At 48.8% G+C, this 18,075-nt stretch overlaps 1 protein-coding gene across 1 annotated transcript in view; it reads right to left on the bottom strand.

The window, feature by feature from the left end:
• Nucleotides 1-18,075, bottom strand: part of CCNP (cyclin P) — a 209,710-nt gene that overhangs the window by 155,489 nt on the left and 36,146 nt on the right. Inside the window, exon 2 of the mRNA XM_069643042.1 lies at nucleotides 4,610-4,684. Within this exon, the coding sequence (XP_069499143.1) occupies nucleotides 4,610-4,684 (75 nt within the window). The remainder of the gene's footprint in view (nucleotides 1-4,609; nucleotides 4,685-18,075) is intronic.

The raw sequence follows: 18,075 nt of genomic DNA, 5'->3' as shown, positions 1-18,075 counted from the left end.
GCACCCTATTAAACAGACTTTCCTAGCCAGTTGGGGTGTTCTCGTCGTCAGTTTCTGGGAACACTAGTGGCGAGAGATGGGGCAAAACAATCCATAAGTGGACAGTTTTCTTAAAGATAAATAACTGCCCGACCCCTTATATCTCCACCCCTTCTCCCCCCGCTAGATGCTGTGTACAGCGGTTGTACGAATGCTTTAAAATTACAACATCGCATCTCCGAGGGCGAGCAAATACACTTAGATTCTGTGAATAATGACAAACCATATCCTGTAGGGTATCCTGAGATCTGTAACAATTTTGGGGATATAGATCAGTATTTCGGTCTGATCAGGTGTGAGGTCTACCCACACTGGTGTTTACGTTCCTGTTCTGCCCTATAGATGCGAAGGTAAGCCAATGTTTTTTGCTTTGCCGTAAATGCATCAAGACAAACCAGGCAGGGTGCGGGCCCACGGATGAAGAACTTAGGCTGACAGGTACTTAGTGTACGATCGAGCTACAGGCAGCTTTTGAAACAGGGCTACAATCTGGGGCCCTAACAAGAGACTGCATTTTAAAACAATGACCCTCAAGCTCTGCTGCGGTTATATGTGGAGCTTCCCTACAGCAGAAACCGGAAGCCTCCTTCCCGGCATGGTGTGTGGATGATATCACCAACAGGCCTACATAGATTATTATAAACATCACTTGCATATGGAACACAAAAAACAACCCCCCCCCCCCCCCCCGACTGTCGGAAAAAAAAAAAACTATTCATTGTTGGATAAATTTGCGCAGAGTGTCAATTTACCCAACAGCTATTGTCACAGACCCAGACGTGCTTCACACGTATCCATTTGAGAATTCTTTCAAACAGGAGTCAAGTGTTCATAGACTATTGAAAGGCTTGTATGTTAGCTATACATTGGAATATCAAACAACTTCAGACAATATCTATATTTTAATTGCTGCATTCACGACCGCCCACATGCGCTGAAAGCTGCATGATGTGATGGAGCAATTGCAAGAGCGGGTTCTGTATCATGGCACAGGCAGCGTTATTTTTGACATCGCCCCAGGGATATCAACCCTACTACCGGATATTATCTAGGAGATCCAACCTCAGAGTTAGCCCCTGGTGAATACATTGTGGAGGTTGTATCCGCGAGTCCCAAAACATACACCTATTGCACATCTAAGCACCATCAGTATGAAAGTGAAAGGCAGACCGCTGAATGTTAATACATCCGAGATACATTTCGACAGTTGAAAGATCTGGTACAGTCCTTTGGATAAGGGGATGCATGTAACAGCCCACGTCTACTGTCATTACACAGTCATTAGCACAAGTACTCTAGAGAAGACACTCTGCATCGTGTTTGATAAAAGGAAGCTGGCACCGGGCGGCTTGACGCATTGCCTACATACATTAAGTATTTGGTAATCTACCCACCCACTCAATCAATCCTACACGGACCCTGCCAACTATAATGCTGTATCATCTAGGCCATGCAGGTGGCACATCCATCCTAGTTAGCTGTCTGAGAGTTGGTTGTCTGAAAGTGCATTTTCTTTTACTTTTTTTATTAAATGCTTGTGGGGTAACTTTTCTAAACACTTTTTTCAAATATTTTCCCCAATTGACTATTACGTGGTCCATACGTATGAGAACGTTTTTATTCACTAGGCTGTGGTGGGGATAACACAAAATGGACTACAGACAACGTTCCTATCACTCCAGTGTTTCAGATGTTGGCTTTTTTTTATTTATGTAGTTTATGCTTCAAGCTCTTAACCAGTCCATAAATATCACCACCCCTTTATCGTCATATTTTGGACAGCTTTATGCCATACATGTTCACCCCATAACCGCTGAACATAATAAACACACAACTATACAACTTTATTAGCATTAAGACCATACATTGATTTGGATTTTGCCACATTAAATAGTTTGAGTTATCAGATGCTGCACAGTGATCCTTTTGGCTACAAACTCTGTAGTATCACCAATTACTTCGTAGACACGGCCGTTCACTGCGTCAATAACCAAACATGCATGGCATAGAGGTGGCTGACAAATTCATAATACTCCCTGTCAAACAGCCAATATCCTTTAACACATCTGTAAAAGGTGCATGTTGTCCACCTTCAGTCTCAATGAGGGGCCCACCGGTGGCTTACAAATGCTGAAAACCCTGTTGTAGTCCCTTTGCCAATTAGCCATTAGGGGGCGGCTGCTGTTGATCGGTTTGCAGTACATTCAAGATTTTACATTCACGTCTGTATACCTCCGGTGGCGTTTCCAGGCAACGCATCCTTGGCCATAGATCACTTAGATGTTCTTTAAGTAAATCCAATAATTCTTGTACACATCTAATGTTAGGTTTCACATTAAATTGATCACTTTCCATCAGGCGTTCTTTATTTCCTGCCAATACATATAAAAACCTCTACATTCTCAATCTTCATAGATCACTTTATGGGGCACCATGCACGTTGTTCTACCATACTGTCTTTGGTATACTTTATCCCCCCACTTGCAAACTGTTTTCTCAATGATGCTTCCTGTCTAAACTGCTACATTTTCAAAAGGAGGTTATTCGCAGATTGTATAGCCTACAATGTTGAGATGCATCACTGCCCCTTCCCCACTTTTAGCTGCATATGATATTTCACGTATCAAATTATATTTCCGAACATTTGTGAGCATCCCATTGGGGATCAATTTTATGTCCGGAGCACCGCACGTTTCACCACTATAGCTGTAAAACCCTGGAAAGCCAGGATATCAATCCAGGTCACAGCCCAGGTGTCCACATCATCTTTAACACCATTTGTCGCTATTACATTCCTTACATAGGCTATTATCACAACCCTCAGGTTTCCAATATGGTTTGAACAGCAAACCCAAAACATATTGATAGTCTCTGCTACAGCTTGTCTCTCCACACCGACGTCCACTTACCTGTTAGAGGCTGTAAAAGCAGAGAGGTGGTTTTAACTACAGCTAGTTCTCTCACCCCTACAAAACAGTTCATTTTAAAATATACCCACTGGGTCCTCGTTTTTCCCAAAGTGCCACTGGAACAGAGTTGGTACCCGTTGTCATGACTGCATTCTGTAGAACCATATATTTGTACTTCCTGTCTTCAGAGCCAACCTCGCCTGCGGATGGTTGCCTAGGCTCCATGACCAGTGGCTGCTCCAGAACCACAGCGTCACCCTAGGTAGCCATTTACAGATAAGCTGTGTTATTTGGTACATCCTCAAAGTTTTGAATGAAATCTGACCATGAGTGGCGACTTGTTGCCAACAGTGTTGCCATGTTCTTGCAGAGCTCGCCAGTTTAGCAGTCTGCCATCAGATCTTGAGCAGCCTCCATCTCATCATGCCCCATAAGACAATAAGGGGCTACAACCATCGTTGGTGGTCTTCACCTCGTTTAACTGTAGTGGTTAATAATTGCAGTTTCCACCACACCACACTGAATAGCCCCTGGAAACCCGGTAGAGTGCATGTCTTTTCCAGGCCTACCACAAAAGCTATATAGCCACTTTGTAAGCCCCATTCCCTAGCACTCATGCTGCCTTGGAACTGCCCCTGGACCTCTGCCCATTTATACCCCATCCCTAAAGTTCTTATCACATTTATATTAAAACTTATTGGGGTTCAATCACATTTATATCAAATTTGATTCAAAGCTTTTGGAGTGCAATAAAATGCATAGGGGTTCAGGGGCTTGGTTAGGCACAGGGCCACCAATCAAACGCTTTACGGAAGGTGTCCTCTATCTAATACAGGAGTGGAGTTGTGGGGAAGTGGGTGAGAGGAGGTGGCAGCCTCCTCAGATGTGCATGTGGCTTCATATTCTTTGTTGACTTTCTAGAAGCAGTGGCACAGTTTATCTGTAGGGCTGCTTGTGGTGGCTCCGAAATTGGACTCCAAAATAGGCCAACAAAGGGATTTTATTGAATTCTGCAGGTACTGATCAGAAAATCCATTCTGGTAAATGCTATATTGGAAAAGCGGTAGAAATGTCAGTAAATGGCTGCTGGGGTGGGGAGAAGAAAGCGGTGGGCCTAGGTCTCTGGTAGCCATATTTGTTCAGAAAACAAACACCTAATCACGTGGCATTTTTCAAGGGTACATCAGTCATGTCCTCCCTACCAACCCCTGCCCCCTCACCAAGAAAAATACCTGCAACAAGTGAAATTCAAAACAGAATTGTTCTCCTGCAATGACAAAAGCACCCTGGAATATTAAAGTGTCTTGTGTTAGTAGTACATCATCTTTATTCGGTTTTCTTGATTAACCATGTTAAAACAATTAATCGATCAAATGAGCACCCACAATATTTGTAAAGGCTAAGCAACCTTAAAGCAAACACGCAGAGATTGCAATTCTAACCATTTCCCCTTTATAGAAACGGGTTTTGGGGGGGGGGTGGGGGGGGGAGGTTTGCGTTCGAATCATAGTATATTTCTTTGGTACCAATACGCATAATGAGTTTCCCACAACTGCTTTACATTCACTTCATTTTCTACTTCAGATTTAACCATGCAAACCCTGCCTCCAGTTGAGAACAGATCATGTGCAGTGTGTGTGGCAATTCTAGGAAATGCTTACCTTTTTGTTGACTTTCTCAGCTTCTAAAATTGTGTTGTTGTCTTTGCACACCAAGGGCTCCCTCTTCCGATCAGGCTGGAATAGAAGTGGATTTAAAAAAAAAAAGACAAATTAACATTTGGGAACAATTCCAGCCAGAGTAATGCGGTGACGTCACTGGGTAAATCCATCTATGGCCTAAGTGTAGCAACTAATACCAATGCCCTTCACTCATTTACATGCAGGTTTCGAACCCAGGTACATGTATTCATTCAGGTATGTTGTACAGAGCCAAGCAAATTGCCTTTCAGTCACTCTGCTGCGATGAGCTTGCCCCAGCAAGCTTTCAAGGCTGCGGCATGGCAAGTGGGGCAGTGCCTGCAGGACATCTTAACCATTTCAGCTGTATAGTGAAAGGAAGATAAAAAGGCAAGAGGTATGAAGAATTAAAAAAAAATACTTTCAAAGAAGGGAACACTTTAAATCAGCAGAGGGGAAGAAATGAATGCAGTAACAAGCAAAGGGATAGAAAAACAAGGAAAAGGTATAGAAAAACAAAAGAAACGGGGGGGTGAAAGAAATGAGAAAGTATATGAACAGATTGAAAGAACCAAAGGGTGGTGATGAATAAAGTGAGAAAGAAAAGGAAACGGACTATATATGAAAATCCTCCGGCCACCACGAAAAGCCATGGTTCAACAGCTGCCTCATCCATCAAGCAGGAAGCCAGAAACTTAGAAAGGGTATAGCAAAAAAAACTGCTTCACCACTAGCCACACCTTCCCCATACCCCATAAACTCCAGTGGGCAACTTCCTGACCTTTTAATACAAACCCAGCAAGTCCTCCCTTCCACTCTACTGACTCCCACAACCCACTCCCAAACATTCCATTAACACCTTCTACCCCATCAGATTCATCCTTACCATCAAAACAAACCTGCACACTTCCGGGATGATGCATGCCATCTGAAGCCGCATCCAATTACACCACCACTTTGGCTCAGCACTGACTCATTAACGCCTGCCACTCACATGGTATTATCCCTGCTGAACACAAAACTGGACAAATCTCTCCTCAAAAACCACTCACCCCTATACTCCCCCAAAAATGATCACCCTTCCTATCCTGCCATACCTCACCAGAATCCTGGTACGCTTCGTCACTAACCAAGTGATGTGCTTCACCTTGGCAACCATCTTCATTACAGGCAGAAGAAGAAACAAGTTTAGAAATACATTGCCGGGGGGGCGCTGTTGCGCTCCTTTAAGATGGCCGCCTAACTCGGAGCTCCGTTCTACGAGGCATCTTTTGCTTGTAATTCTCCTGTGGTACGTCGCTTCATCCTCTACCACCTACCTCAATGGGCTGCTGTTGGTCCCGGGCGCCCGCTGCCTGAACCCTGTGTCTTGGGTCCACTCTGCAATGGAGATACACTGCATTGAAACAGGACCGGGTGCTGACGCTGCTCTGTCCTGCCCCTCTGGCTCCAGCACGACTCTACTCTGAGGCCAAGGATCGGAGGCCTGTCGTGGGGGAGGGGTGCAGGAATCACACGGCGCTGCCTTCTTCCATCCATCCCTGGCCCGCGGGGGAGCCTGCCTCCTGCGTGGAACCAGAGGTCCCTTACACCGCGGGGCACCCCGCTCCTCCACCCTTCCTGGGCGGCTCCGACATAGCACCCCCAGGGTGCCCTGCTGCCTGCCTGGACTCGGTCTGCTCCATTGCTGGGCGCCCCGATCCCGCTGCTTCCACGGGAATGAGCCTGGGGCCGGGGGAACCCATACATTTGCTTGGACCCGGAGGCCCCCACATAATTGAACGCCCACTCTGCGCCTGCTCTGTTGCGTTGCCTCTCGGGGGCGGAGTGCTGATGCTTGGCGCCTGCATTTCCTAGAGGCCTGCCTGGACCCAGAGGTCCTTCACATCACAGAGCGGCCCGCTCCGCCGCCCCTCCTGGGCAGCGTGCTGACCCCCGGGGCCCGTGAGACTCAGTCGCGGGTGTTCCTTACCCCGGAGCGTTGCGGGAGCTGCTGCCTCCGCCTTGAGGCCCACGGTGAGTTCTGGAGCCCCCTGCCTCTACTACTGACTTGACCCGGGTACCATTTGCCTCACCCTGCACTGCCTTTGAGACAGCTACCGGTGCCTACGCCCCCTCCTGCTACTATTCAAGGGGGCCTCATCGGGGCTCTGCACCTTGCACCACATTCCCGGAGCCTCGTCCCCCAACGCTTTCTGGTGGCCACGGCTGTGCCGGGGTGGTCCCCCCCAGACAGCAGTCTGCGCACTTCACGTTATCCCACAATACCAACACACCGGGTCCGCTCTGACGATTGTACTGAGGCTTCTTCCCGGCTTGGGCCCCACTGGCCTCCTTGAAACGCCCCTTGGGGGGGAGGGGGGGAACCCTTCTGCAGACCTACGTTGACCACATCCTCCACTCGCATACACCTGTTGGAGACCCAGGGCCCCTGCGGACCTCTTCTGACACTCACTGTGCCGGGCCCACCACTCGGGCTACGTGGCAAACGGATCCTCCGCTCCATTAAGATATTCTGTGAACCGGGGACCCCCAACCCAACCACCTACCTGCTGCCTGTCCCGGGAATCCTGCCTCCCTCTTGCTCCCCAACTTTCAACGTGCTGAGGCATTCTATCTACCTATTCCCTGTGGAGTGAGGTGTACCCCCCCTATCCTTCCACCAGAGCCCACAGATACAGCTTTCTTGGACGCTGCTACCGCATTTGGCCCTTACTCCGTGGCATCAGGATAGTCAATTCCAGTGACCTCACCCACGGTCCACTCAACGTGCGCCCATCGTCACTGTCCGGGGGTGGGGGTCTCCTCTGGCCCTGCCGGCGGGCCCTCAACTGCACTTCAACAAGCTCCACATCCAATCACTACTCCGCGCTGGGCTACGGCTCGGCGGGTGTCCGGGCCCCCCCAACCTACCTGGCCTCCCCTGGAGACCTCATCCTCCTTGCTCTGCCTTGGTACATCTGTCCCCTCCCCACTTGGCCCTCGGGCCTCCTATCCAACCGGCGCCATGACCAAGGGGACGGGAAAGAAAAAGTTCGATTAACATGTTTACGAAGGCCTCATCGGGAGCGGTGACGGAGGAGCCCTAACAGGAGCCGTCCAAATCGACCCTGGTTCCCTCGGACTCCCAGAAAAAGATGGAATTCATTCGGGAGGGATTCACCACGCTACACAGTAAACTAGACGACATGAATGGCACTATATCTTCCATTAAAGCCCATATCGAGAGGACTGACTGTTGTGTCGCTGAGATCGAGACACGAGTGAGTGCCACCGAGGATTGCCTGGGCTCCCTCGGGGCAGAGGTCTCCGCGCTCTCTTCCCGAGTCACTGAGGTTGAGAAAAAGGAGGTCCTGGAATCGCGCTCGAGGTGCAACAACCTCCGCATTATTGGAATACCCGAGGATAACAAAGGAACCTATGGAGGATTACGTTGAGCGCACTCTACTAACACTGCTTGATTCTTCAAAGCTCTCCCCACAATTTGAGATTGAGAGCGCCCATTGGGCCCTTACTGCAAAACCCAGGCCTGTCGCGCCTCCCCGACCTATCATAGCCAGAGTCCTAAACTTTCGTGATAGAGATGCCCTCCTCAGGGTGGCGAGGGCCAAGGGTGAACTCCTGTATCCGGGTTCAACGGGAGCGTAAAACATTCCTAGCGGTGAAGGAGACTACGTGACCTGGAGGTCAAATACTCTGTTATATCCCGCCAAATTAAGGATCGAACACTCTAACCAAGTGTACTTCTTCACAATCCCCGAGGAGGCCTCTAGGTTTATTGATGAACACTTTCCCGGCTGATCCCCCTTCTTTAACGCACCCGTCCAGTACTGCAAGGTTCCTCGGCTGTCTGTTTACAAACCGGAGCACCCTCTGGAACTAGAGATGCAGACTCATCACTGGACGCCTTGCAGGTCTGGCACTCCGCAACTGCGCCCATTCACTACTACAAAGTTCCTTTTCCATTTGTTGTTGAATCCAGATGCCTGTCTTATCTGGTTATTAGGGAGGGTATCCCTTTCAACCTCAAGATTATTATTGTTTCTTTTATGGACCGTGCCTTGGCCAGCTACGTAGGATCCGGTCTGGGTTATGCACGATGTCATTACTAGGCACCACGATTATCCTTCAAGTGCCTTACGGTCCGGATCACCGCCAGGCTGGTTCACAGGCCCCCTCGGCGTTGATGCCATGGTTTGGATTTGGTTGTTTGGGGTTGTCATTCCTCTGTTTGGGAGAGGGATGCGGGGGGGTGGAGAGGGGGGGTTATGTTGGGTTGTATTTGTATGTTAAAAAAAGGCTTGGTTTGCGCAAGGAGGGTGAAGCGATGGACAAGGTATGCTCGATACTGTCACTGGTCTGTGCAAACAGTACATCGACTTTGGGGGTCACCGATCAGTTATCCTGTAAGTTCCAGCAAATGTCATCATATTTATGTCGGAGGATAACTTGACATTCATGAGTTGGAATGTGCGGGGACTGGGTGTCATGATGCCTACCTCCAAGGAGCCAGGTCCGACCCAGCGACCCCAGAGGCAGGCATCATTTCCCCCAGGGGAGTGCCAGCGGGCCCAAGCTGGGGCCCTTTGGACGCAGTCCTGGCGCCTTAGGCGCCAGGCTCATGTTGGACCTCTGTCCTGGCGCCTTAGGCGCCAGGCACATAAAGCTATACATGTGTGCAAGTGTTTTCATGTGCACTTACCTGATGCAGACCATGCTGCCACATCCAGGCCCTCTTGAGGCCTGAATGGAACTACTTTACCTGTGGGACTACTTTCCACCCGGGTGTGGTCGGGGGAGGATACATACCTGATCGGAGGAAGGATACACACTTGGGACTTCTTCCAAAGCTATTTAAACCACACCCGATCAGCAACTCACGCTTCGCGTTGTTCTGCTCCTCGCAGCTGGACGCTCACCGTGTCAGCTCCTGCTTCTGGAATTCAGCCACGCCTGTCAGCATCCTGGGTCACCTGCAAAGGGAGACAAGAGACCTTACCAGCTAAATCTGCACCACAGAGACATCACTGACGATCCTGAAAGGGAAGACATTTTTAAAAGCATTTCGTTACGATTGCTGCAACGCTGCATTTCACTTACCTTTCCTGGGTTCCTCCATCTTCAGCAGAGATCATCCGGATACACAGCCACTTCCCAGAACCTAGAGAAAAAGACAAGAATAAGAGGTGAGAGAAGGAAGGGAATAAGACTTACCTCATTTCATTTCGGGTCTTGTCGCTTCCAGGCATTTTCCGGACCCCGGCCCCTATGGGGAAAAAAGACAGACATTGAATGAGCGTATGCAAAGTCAGTTCCCGAGCGCTCATCCAGAACTAACCTGCCATTTACTGGAACTGCACGTTTCACTTCGGGTCGGTGCCATATCTCCGGCATTCCGAACCCCGGCCCCTAAGGGGAAAAAAGACATAAGCATTAGCGCTTGCTGCAAAAAGACAATGAACATTATTATTAAGCTTGGACTTTTGAACTTGCAACAGAACTTTTACAGAGCCTTACCTGAATAGTCAAGCTTACCTGAACTCCCATCAATCCTCAATCCAGTGAAGTAACTGGGTTTCAACGCGCCCCTGCATCAGAAGCAGGATGGAGAGCTCATCCTTCCTGACCCTAAGGTGAGACTTCACGGGGAATCGTGAAAGGGTATCGTGGAGGGTTGGAAGAGAGTGGGAGGCTTGATCATAACTCAGTCAGTAGGTAATACTCCCTTTTCACGCACAGGGGAATATTCCTGCGAGCCGGAGAAGCCAGAGTTGAGGGCCCTTCCTGTCCATCTTCAGAGTCCTGCGCTTCACCATTGAAGAAGCATCAGCACTCGAAGTCAGACCTGCGCCTCCGTGGGAATCAGGTGAGCGTTACAGAACGCGAAGCCTACCCACAATTTCCCACCCGGGCGCTATGGAGACTTCCGAGACTGACCAGCTGGCCCAGCTTTTGGGGGAATTACGGGCAGAGGTGCACTCAGCCCGCCAGGAGACTAACGCTCTCAAAAGAGAACTGATCTTATCCAAGGAAAGAACAGATGACCTAGCCAAAAGGTTATTACAGGCCCAGTAAGGGTACACTCCTTTACCTAATTCCGGAGACATTTCCACATCAATGGGTTTGAGTAACCCGGTACAAATTAATCTACCTGGACACATGCCTTTGGCCCCGCCTGAACGTTTTGCGGGGGATGCCAAGAAATATGCCGTCTTTATGAACCAATGTCGTTTACACTTTCTATGCAGACCCGGAGCCTTCCCTAACGACCAGACTAAGGTAGCCTTTATACTATCTTACCTCAGTGGTAGTGCTGCTGATTGGTCTATTCCATTGGTAAATCAGGATGATCCCATTCTCCAGAATTTTCAGGGCTTCCAGGCCAGCATGGAAAGATTGTTCGCTCGACACTCTCAAGGACAGGCCCTTGATAACGAACTGCTATCCTTACGACAAGGTAATCAGGATCTTCTGTCCTACATAGCCACCTTTAACAGACTGGTTGTGGAAACTGGATGGCCAGAAAGCAAAAGGATCACATTGTTTCATCGAGGCCTGCGCGGAGAGCTTAAGGATGTTCTAGCTCAGATAGTAAACCCACCCCAGGTCTGCGTAGACTACATTGACTTGGTGGTTCAACTTGATCACAGACTTCAAAATAGAAAAGCAGATCGGTTCAAGTATGAAAACCGAGCACCGATCAAAACCCACGCTAACTCCAAGAGTACCGACGTATCTGAACCTATGCAAATCGGTGGTGTTAAAGGACCATTAACGCAGAAAGAACGAGTGTAACGCTCACCTGATTCCCACGGAGGCGCCGGTCTTGGCAGGATGGTGTCTGTGACTCGAAAAGTGAAGTGCAGGACTCGATTGGCTTCCGGGGCTGAGCCTCTTCGCACTGTGTCTAATTCGAAGGGTGAGATATCTGCAGGTGAAAGAATATGGGGTTAATGATCTGGGGTTGTCGGGTATCTCTCTCCCTTTCCCTTCCTCGCTTTTCCGTGGAGCCCCAAGGTCAACGTGCTCACCTTCGATAGGTGAATGCTGGACTCTCCATCTGCGTCTGGTGCAGGGTGCCGTTGCCAGTTCCTTCACTTGGTGAAACGTAGGCCTCTTGACATCAGTGGATTGCTACCGTCGTTAACTGCACGAACGGTGAGTTTCCGGACACCTTTTAAGTCCTTACAGTCTTTAGGTGCGTGGGCACGTTGATGTGGAACAGGGCTCTGTATAATGCTTTTTCCATTTGTCTTGCAGGGCTCTTGAGGTAGAAGATGGTGTGAAGAAAGCCGAAGTTCGAGCCAGAGTCTTGGAATGAAGCGCTTGGAAATGCGTAAGTAAATGCCGGTTGCCTGCTTTTCAAAAGCTCTCTGTCTCTTTTCCCTTGCAGTTGTGAGTTCGGGTGTTGAAGAGACGCTGGAAACGCCTTAGTATTTGCAGGCGCCCTATTGTGGCGGGCGCGATGGCGCGTAAGTAAAATACCTGTCTAATGTCTCTTCTTTTGTCTTTCAGGTGCAGGATTGCAGCGTTGAAGAAAACCGGAATTCGCGGAGTGCCGGTAAGTAATTCCACACAGGAATAACTATGCTTTTGTCTTCACAGGTGGAGGAGCAGCGTGAAGAGATGGTAGCTGCCGATGGATCAGGTGAGGAAAGCCCTGCGCGTGAAGGTTGCCGTGCTAACCTGTTTCTTGTCTTTGCAGGTGCTACTGAAGGCTGGATACAGGAATGGTAAGCGTTTGTTCTTGCAGGTTCAGGATCGGAAAAAAGAAAACTGGAACAGACACGGTGAGCGTTCTGCTGCAGATGCAGAATAACGCGAAGCACGTTTCATCAATCGGGTGTGGTTTAAATAGCCTTTGAGTGATGAGGCGTCTTCCTCCACGGCCTCGCCTAGGTAAGAAAAGAGTTCCTGTTCCAGAAGAGTTCCAGTGTTGTATCCAGGGAGTGGAGCTTGCCCCACCCAAGTAAGAAAGTAGTCCCGGCTCACAGAGGATTCCTATGTGGCTGGTAAGTAAGCAGCATGGTCTGCTGCAGGCAAGTCCACCCAAGCATCTTCATACAAATTATGAGCCCGGCGCTTCCAGTGCCGGGACCAGTGACTTTGATGAGCCTGGTGCCACCGGCGCCAGGACAAGGTCCAAAAGGTCCCAGTGGGGACCGGCTGGTGCCTAGGATGAAGGTTAGGGGCCTGCTTCCAAGGACGTTGGGCTGGTCCTAGCTCCTTGGAAGCAGTGATCATGACAGAGAGAGAAGGCGGCAAATGCAACTTTGTCTGTATTGCAGGATTTCGGTCACTTTCTTCGAAATTGTCCAGTTAAACCGCTTAAGAAGGTGGTTGGAGCTACTGATAACGAATTAGTGACACCTGATTCGGGAAACGACATAGCCCGGCAAGCGTAGGGGTCCGCTTGCCGAGCTTGAAAACTAACTCTTTGACCTCGCATTTTGTCATGCCAATGGTGCTCGTGGACCCAAAACAGCCTCAGCAGTTGCATGCTATAAAAGCATACATCGACAGTGGAGCTATTGGAAATTACATAGACCGTGAATTGGCTTCCAGGATTAAGCTCCCTCTCCGCCCGAAAGTAACCCAAGATGTCATTACTACAGTAGATGGAACCGAAATAGCCTCAGGGCCTGTAACGCATTCCACTGTTGAAGTGACACTGGTGGGTCAGGATGGACATCGGGAAGCAATCGTGTTTGATGTGATCAAGGCCCCACAATTTCAAGTAATTCTTGGAATTCCTTGGTTAGAAACACATAATCCCAGAATTGACTGGCGAGCAAAGATAAGTTTTCCTGATTGTGAACCAACTTGTTATCCAAGAAATCCAGCTATGTTTCTAGCCTCAGCAACTTCCACCCCTCTACAGCTACCGTCAGAATACCAAGAATTCCAAGACGTTTTTCAGAAAGAACAGGCTAACACGTTACCTCCCCATCGGTCTTATGATTGCCAAATCGATCTGGTACCCAATGCTCAACTACCTTGTAGTAGGATTTATGCTCTTACGGAACCTGAGAACCTGCATTTGCGTCAGTATTTAGATCAGTACCTAGCCAATGGTTTTATTCGCCCGTCCAAGTCTCCTGTCTCTTCAGCTCTGTTCTTCGTGCCGAAAAAAGAAGGCGACCTTAGAACGTGTATAGACTATCGCGCCCTAAATCAAATAACGATTAAGAATCGTTATCCTCTGCCCTTGATCCCTGAGCTTATCGACCAGGTGAAAGACGCTTGTGTGTACACCAAGTTAGATCTCCGAGGAGCTTATCACCTGGTGCACATAAAAGAAGGCGACGAATGGAAGACTGCATTCCGCACCAAGTTTGGGCTCTTCGAATATCAGGTGATGCCCTTCGGTTTGTGCAATGCACCTGCCGCCTTTCAGTACTTTATGAATGATGTTCTTCGGGAACTTATCGATGTCTGTGTCATTGTTTACATTGACGACATCCTGGTGTACTCTTCTTCAGAATCTGAGCACAGAAAACATGTTAGGGCAGTTCTTGAGAAACTGCGCCAGCACAGATTTGCAAAACTCGAAAAATGCGTTTTTTATACCACAGAATTTGAGTTTCTCGGATTCATCCTGACACCTCAAGGAGTCCGAATGGACTCGCGAAAGGTGGACACCATCCTCAAATGGCCATCTCCAAGCTCGGTGGAGGGAGTTCAGAGCATGCTCGGCTTTGCCAATTTCTATCGAAGATTCATCCCGGAATTTTCCCGAACAGTCCAACCCATCACTGCTCTCCTAAAGAAAAACAAACGCTTCGAATGGACTCTTGAGACCGAACAAGCCTTCCAGGACCTGAAAACCAAATTCACCTCTGCACCTGTATTGAAGCACCCGCACCCAGATCTCCCGTACATAGTGGAAACCGATGCATCCAGTTCGGCCATGGGAGCTGTCCTGTCGCAAAGAGACCCAAAAACTAACCAACTACACCCAGTGGCCTTTTGGTCCAGAAAATGTTACTCCTCCTGAAATCAACTACGCAATCACCGATAAAGAGTTACTGGCCATCAAATCTGCTTTCAAGGCTTGGCGTCACTACCTTCTCGGGGCAAGACACACCATCACCTTAATTACGGACCACAGAAACTTACAGTATTTAAAAACGGCCAAAGCTCAATCTTCACGACAACTCCGATGGGCTCTATTCTTTGCGGAATTTGATTTTGTAATTACCCATCGCCCTGGCTGCAAGAATGGAAAAGCGGACGCCTTATCCCGGATTGACCTAATTCGAGCTTAGAACCTGCGCCCATCATACCTGAGCAAAGAATCTTAGGCTTAACTTCATTGCAAACTATTGAGGACATCCAAACGCAAGTAAAACAACTTCTAGACTCTTCAACCTTATTGGAATGGAGTCAAAAGGGTCCTCATTACACCGTTAAGGATGACTTACCCTACTTCCAGGAGCGGTTGTTTCTGCCAAGTAAAGAATTGCAAGAACTTGTTATTTGCCCATCATCATGAATCTTTAATGGAAGGACACCCTGGTATCGCTAAAACGGAGGAAAAAAATCAAACGCCACTTCTGGTGGCCTTCTTGGAGAAAAGACAAAGTCTTTTGTACTGTCTTGTGGAATTTGCGCCCAAAACAAGGCTCAAAAGAAAAGGCCAGCCGGCCTACTTCAACCCTTGGATATTCCACCGGCGCCATGGCACACCCGGTCAATGGACTTTATAAACAGATCTGCCTCCTTGTGCTGGTTACAACACAATCCTTGTAATTGTGGACCTATTCTCCAAAATGGCCCACTTTATCCCTTTAAAGGGTTTGCCTTCAGCTTCCACCTTGGCCAAGGAATTCCTGGAGAACAGTTTGCATACATGGTTTCCCTTCCATATTAGTCTCGGATCGTGGAAGTCAATTTATCTCACATTTTTGGAAGAAGTGTTGCCAACTAGCACAAATAGATGTGCGGTTATCCACCAGCCACCACCCCCAGACCGACGGACAAACCGAGAGAACCAATCAGACTCTCGAGCAATATCTTCGGTGCATGTTACACCAATCCGAGTTAAATTGGAAAGACATCCTTTGGATCGCAGAATATGCATACAGCAATTCAGTGCATTCTGGAACCGGACAAACCCCCTTTCATACTTTGTATGGTCACCATCCTCGGACCTCTGACCTAGATCCACCTCTGACCCTGGAAATGCCCGCAGTAAATCATCTGCATTCCACATTAACCCGAGCCTTCAAAGAAGCTGCAACTCATTTACAGCAAGCCAAGAAAAAGTATAAAGAAAACGCTGATTTGCACCGAAGTAAAACTCCTCCTTACCAAGTAGGAGACCAGGTATGGCTAGCAACTAAACATTTACCCCTCAAGGGCCCACAAACCTTCAATCCCAGATTCATAGGACCTTATCCCATCAAAGCTATAATCAACCCAGTGGCCTTTAAACTGGATCTACCGTCCAACATGCATATTCATCCAGTTTTTCATGCATCACTTTTGAAGCCAGTACAACCAGGAACCCGATTGTCCAAGCCTCCAGATCCAGTTCAAGGTGAAGGGGAATTAGAAGTTAGACATTTTAGACTCCAAGGTGGTAAAGTCGAAACTCTAGCTTGTTGACTGGAAGGGATATGGACCTCAAGAGAGATCGTGGGAGCCTAGTAACCATGTCCACGCACCTCGATTAGTACAAAGGTTTCACCGGAGATTTCCAAACAAGCCCAAACCCCCGGAGGGAAGAACCTTGGGAGGGGCCTTGAGGGGGGGTACTGTCATGATGCCTACCTCCAAGGAGCCAGGTCCGACCCAGCGACCCCAGAGGCAGGCATCATTTCCCCCAGGGGAGTGCCAGCGGGCCCAAGCTGGGGCCCTTTGGACGCAGTCCTGGCGCCTTAGGCGCCAGGCTCATGTTGGACCTCTGTCCTGGCGCCTTAGGCGCCAGGCACATAAAGCTATACATGTGTGCAAGTGTTTTCATGTGCACTTACCTGATGCAGACCATGCTGCCACATCCAGGCCCTCTTGAGGCCTGAATGGAACTACTTTACCTGTGGGACTACTTTCCACCCGGGTGTGGTCGGGGAAGGATACATACCTGATCGGAGGAAGGATACACACTTGGGATTTCTTCCAAAGCTATTTAAACCACACCCGATCAGCAACTCACGCTTTGCGTTCTGCTCCTCGCAGCTGGACGCTCACCGTGTCAGCTCCTGCTCCTGGACTTCAGCCACGCCTGTCAGCATCCTGGGTCACCTGCAAAGGGAGACAAGAGACCTTACCAGCTAAATCTGCACCACAGAGACATCACCGACGATCCTGAAAGGGAAGACATTTTTAAAAGCATTTCGTTACGATCGCTGCAGCGCTGCATTTCACTTACCTTTCCTGGGTTCCTCCATCTTCAGCAGCGATCATCCGGATACACAGCCACTTCCCAGAGCCTAGAGAAAAAGACAAGAATAAGAGGTGAGAGAAGGAAGGGAATAAGACATACCTCATTTCATTTCGGTTCTTGCCGCTTCCAGGCATTTTCCGGACCCCGGCCCCTATGGGGAAAAAAGACAGACATTGAATGAGCGTATGCAAAGTCAGTTCCCGATCCAGAAGTAACCTGCCATTTACTGGAACTGCACGTTTCACTTCGGGTCGGTGCCATATCTCCGGCATTCCGAACCCCGGCCCCTAAGGGGAAAAAAGGACAAACATTAGCGCTTGCTGCAAAAAGACAATGAACATTATTATTAAGCTTGGACTTTTGAACTTGCAACAGAACTTTTACAGAGCCTTACCTGAATAGTCAAGCTTACCTGAACTCCCATCAATCCTCAATCCAGTGAAGTAACTGGGTTTCAACGCGCCCCTGCATCAGAAGCAGGATGGAGAGCTCATCCTTCCTGACCCTAAGGTGAGACTTCACGGGGAATCGTGGAAGGGTATCGTGGAGTGTTGGAAGAGCGTGGGAGGCTTGATCATAACTCAGTCAGTAGGTAATACTCCCTTTTCACGCACAGGGGAATATTCCTGCGAGCCGGAGAAGCCAGAGTTGAGGGCCCTTCCTGTCCATCTTCAGAGTCCTGCGCTTCACCATTGAAGAAGCATCAGCACTCGAAGCCAGACCTGCGCCTCCGTGGGAATCAGGTGAGCGTTACACTGGGAAACTAAGAAAATTAGACAATTACAGCTCCAGGCCGAACGTCATGGGGTCGAAATCCTGTTCCTATAAGAAACACATGCCTGCACTGAACACTGCAAAAAGTTAGCCAAAACATGGGGCCCCAAAGATACTTCAACTACTCCACCCAAAGCCTCAGGGTCATGACTAATTCACAGGCGCCTCAAGTTCAACCCATATCTACACAGATTGACACCCACGGCAGATATGTTCTACTCCATGGTATCCTACAGAACAAGGATGTGGTACTGTTGAACGTCTATGGCCTTAACATCGATAATCC

The sequence above is a fragment of the Ambystoma mexicanum genome, chromosome 2p, assembly GCF_040938575.1.
Source record: "Ambystoma mexicanum isolate Mex_15411 chromosome 2p, UKY_AmexF1_1, whole genome shotgun sequence".
In the NCBI taxonomy this organism is placed as follows: Eukaryota; Metazoa; Chordata; class Amphibia; order Caudata; family Ambystomatidae; genus Ambystoma; species Ambystoma mexicanum.
This window is presented reverse-complemented; position numbering and strand designations above follow the sequence as displayed.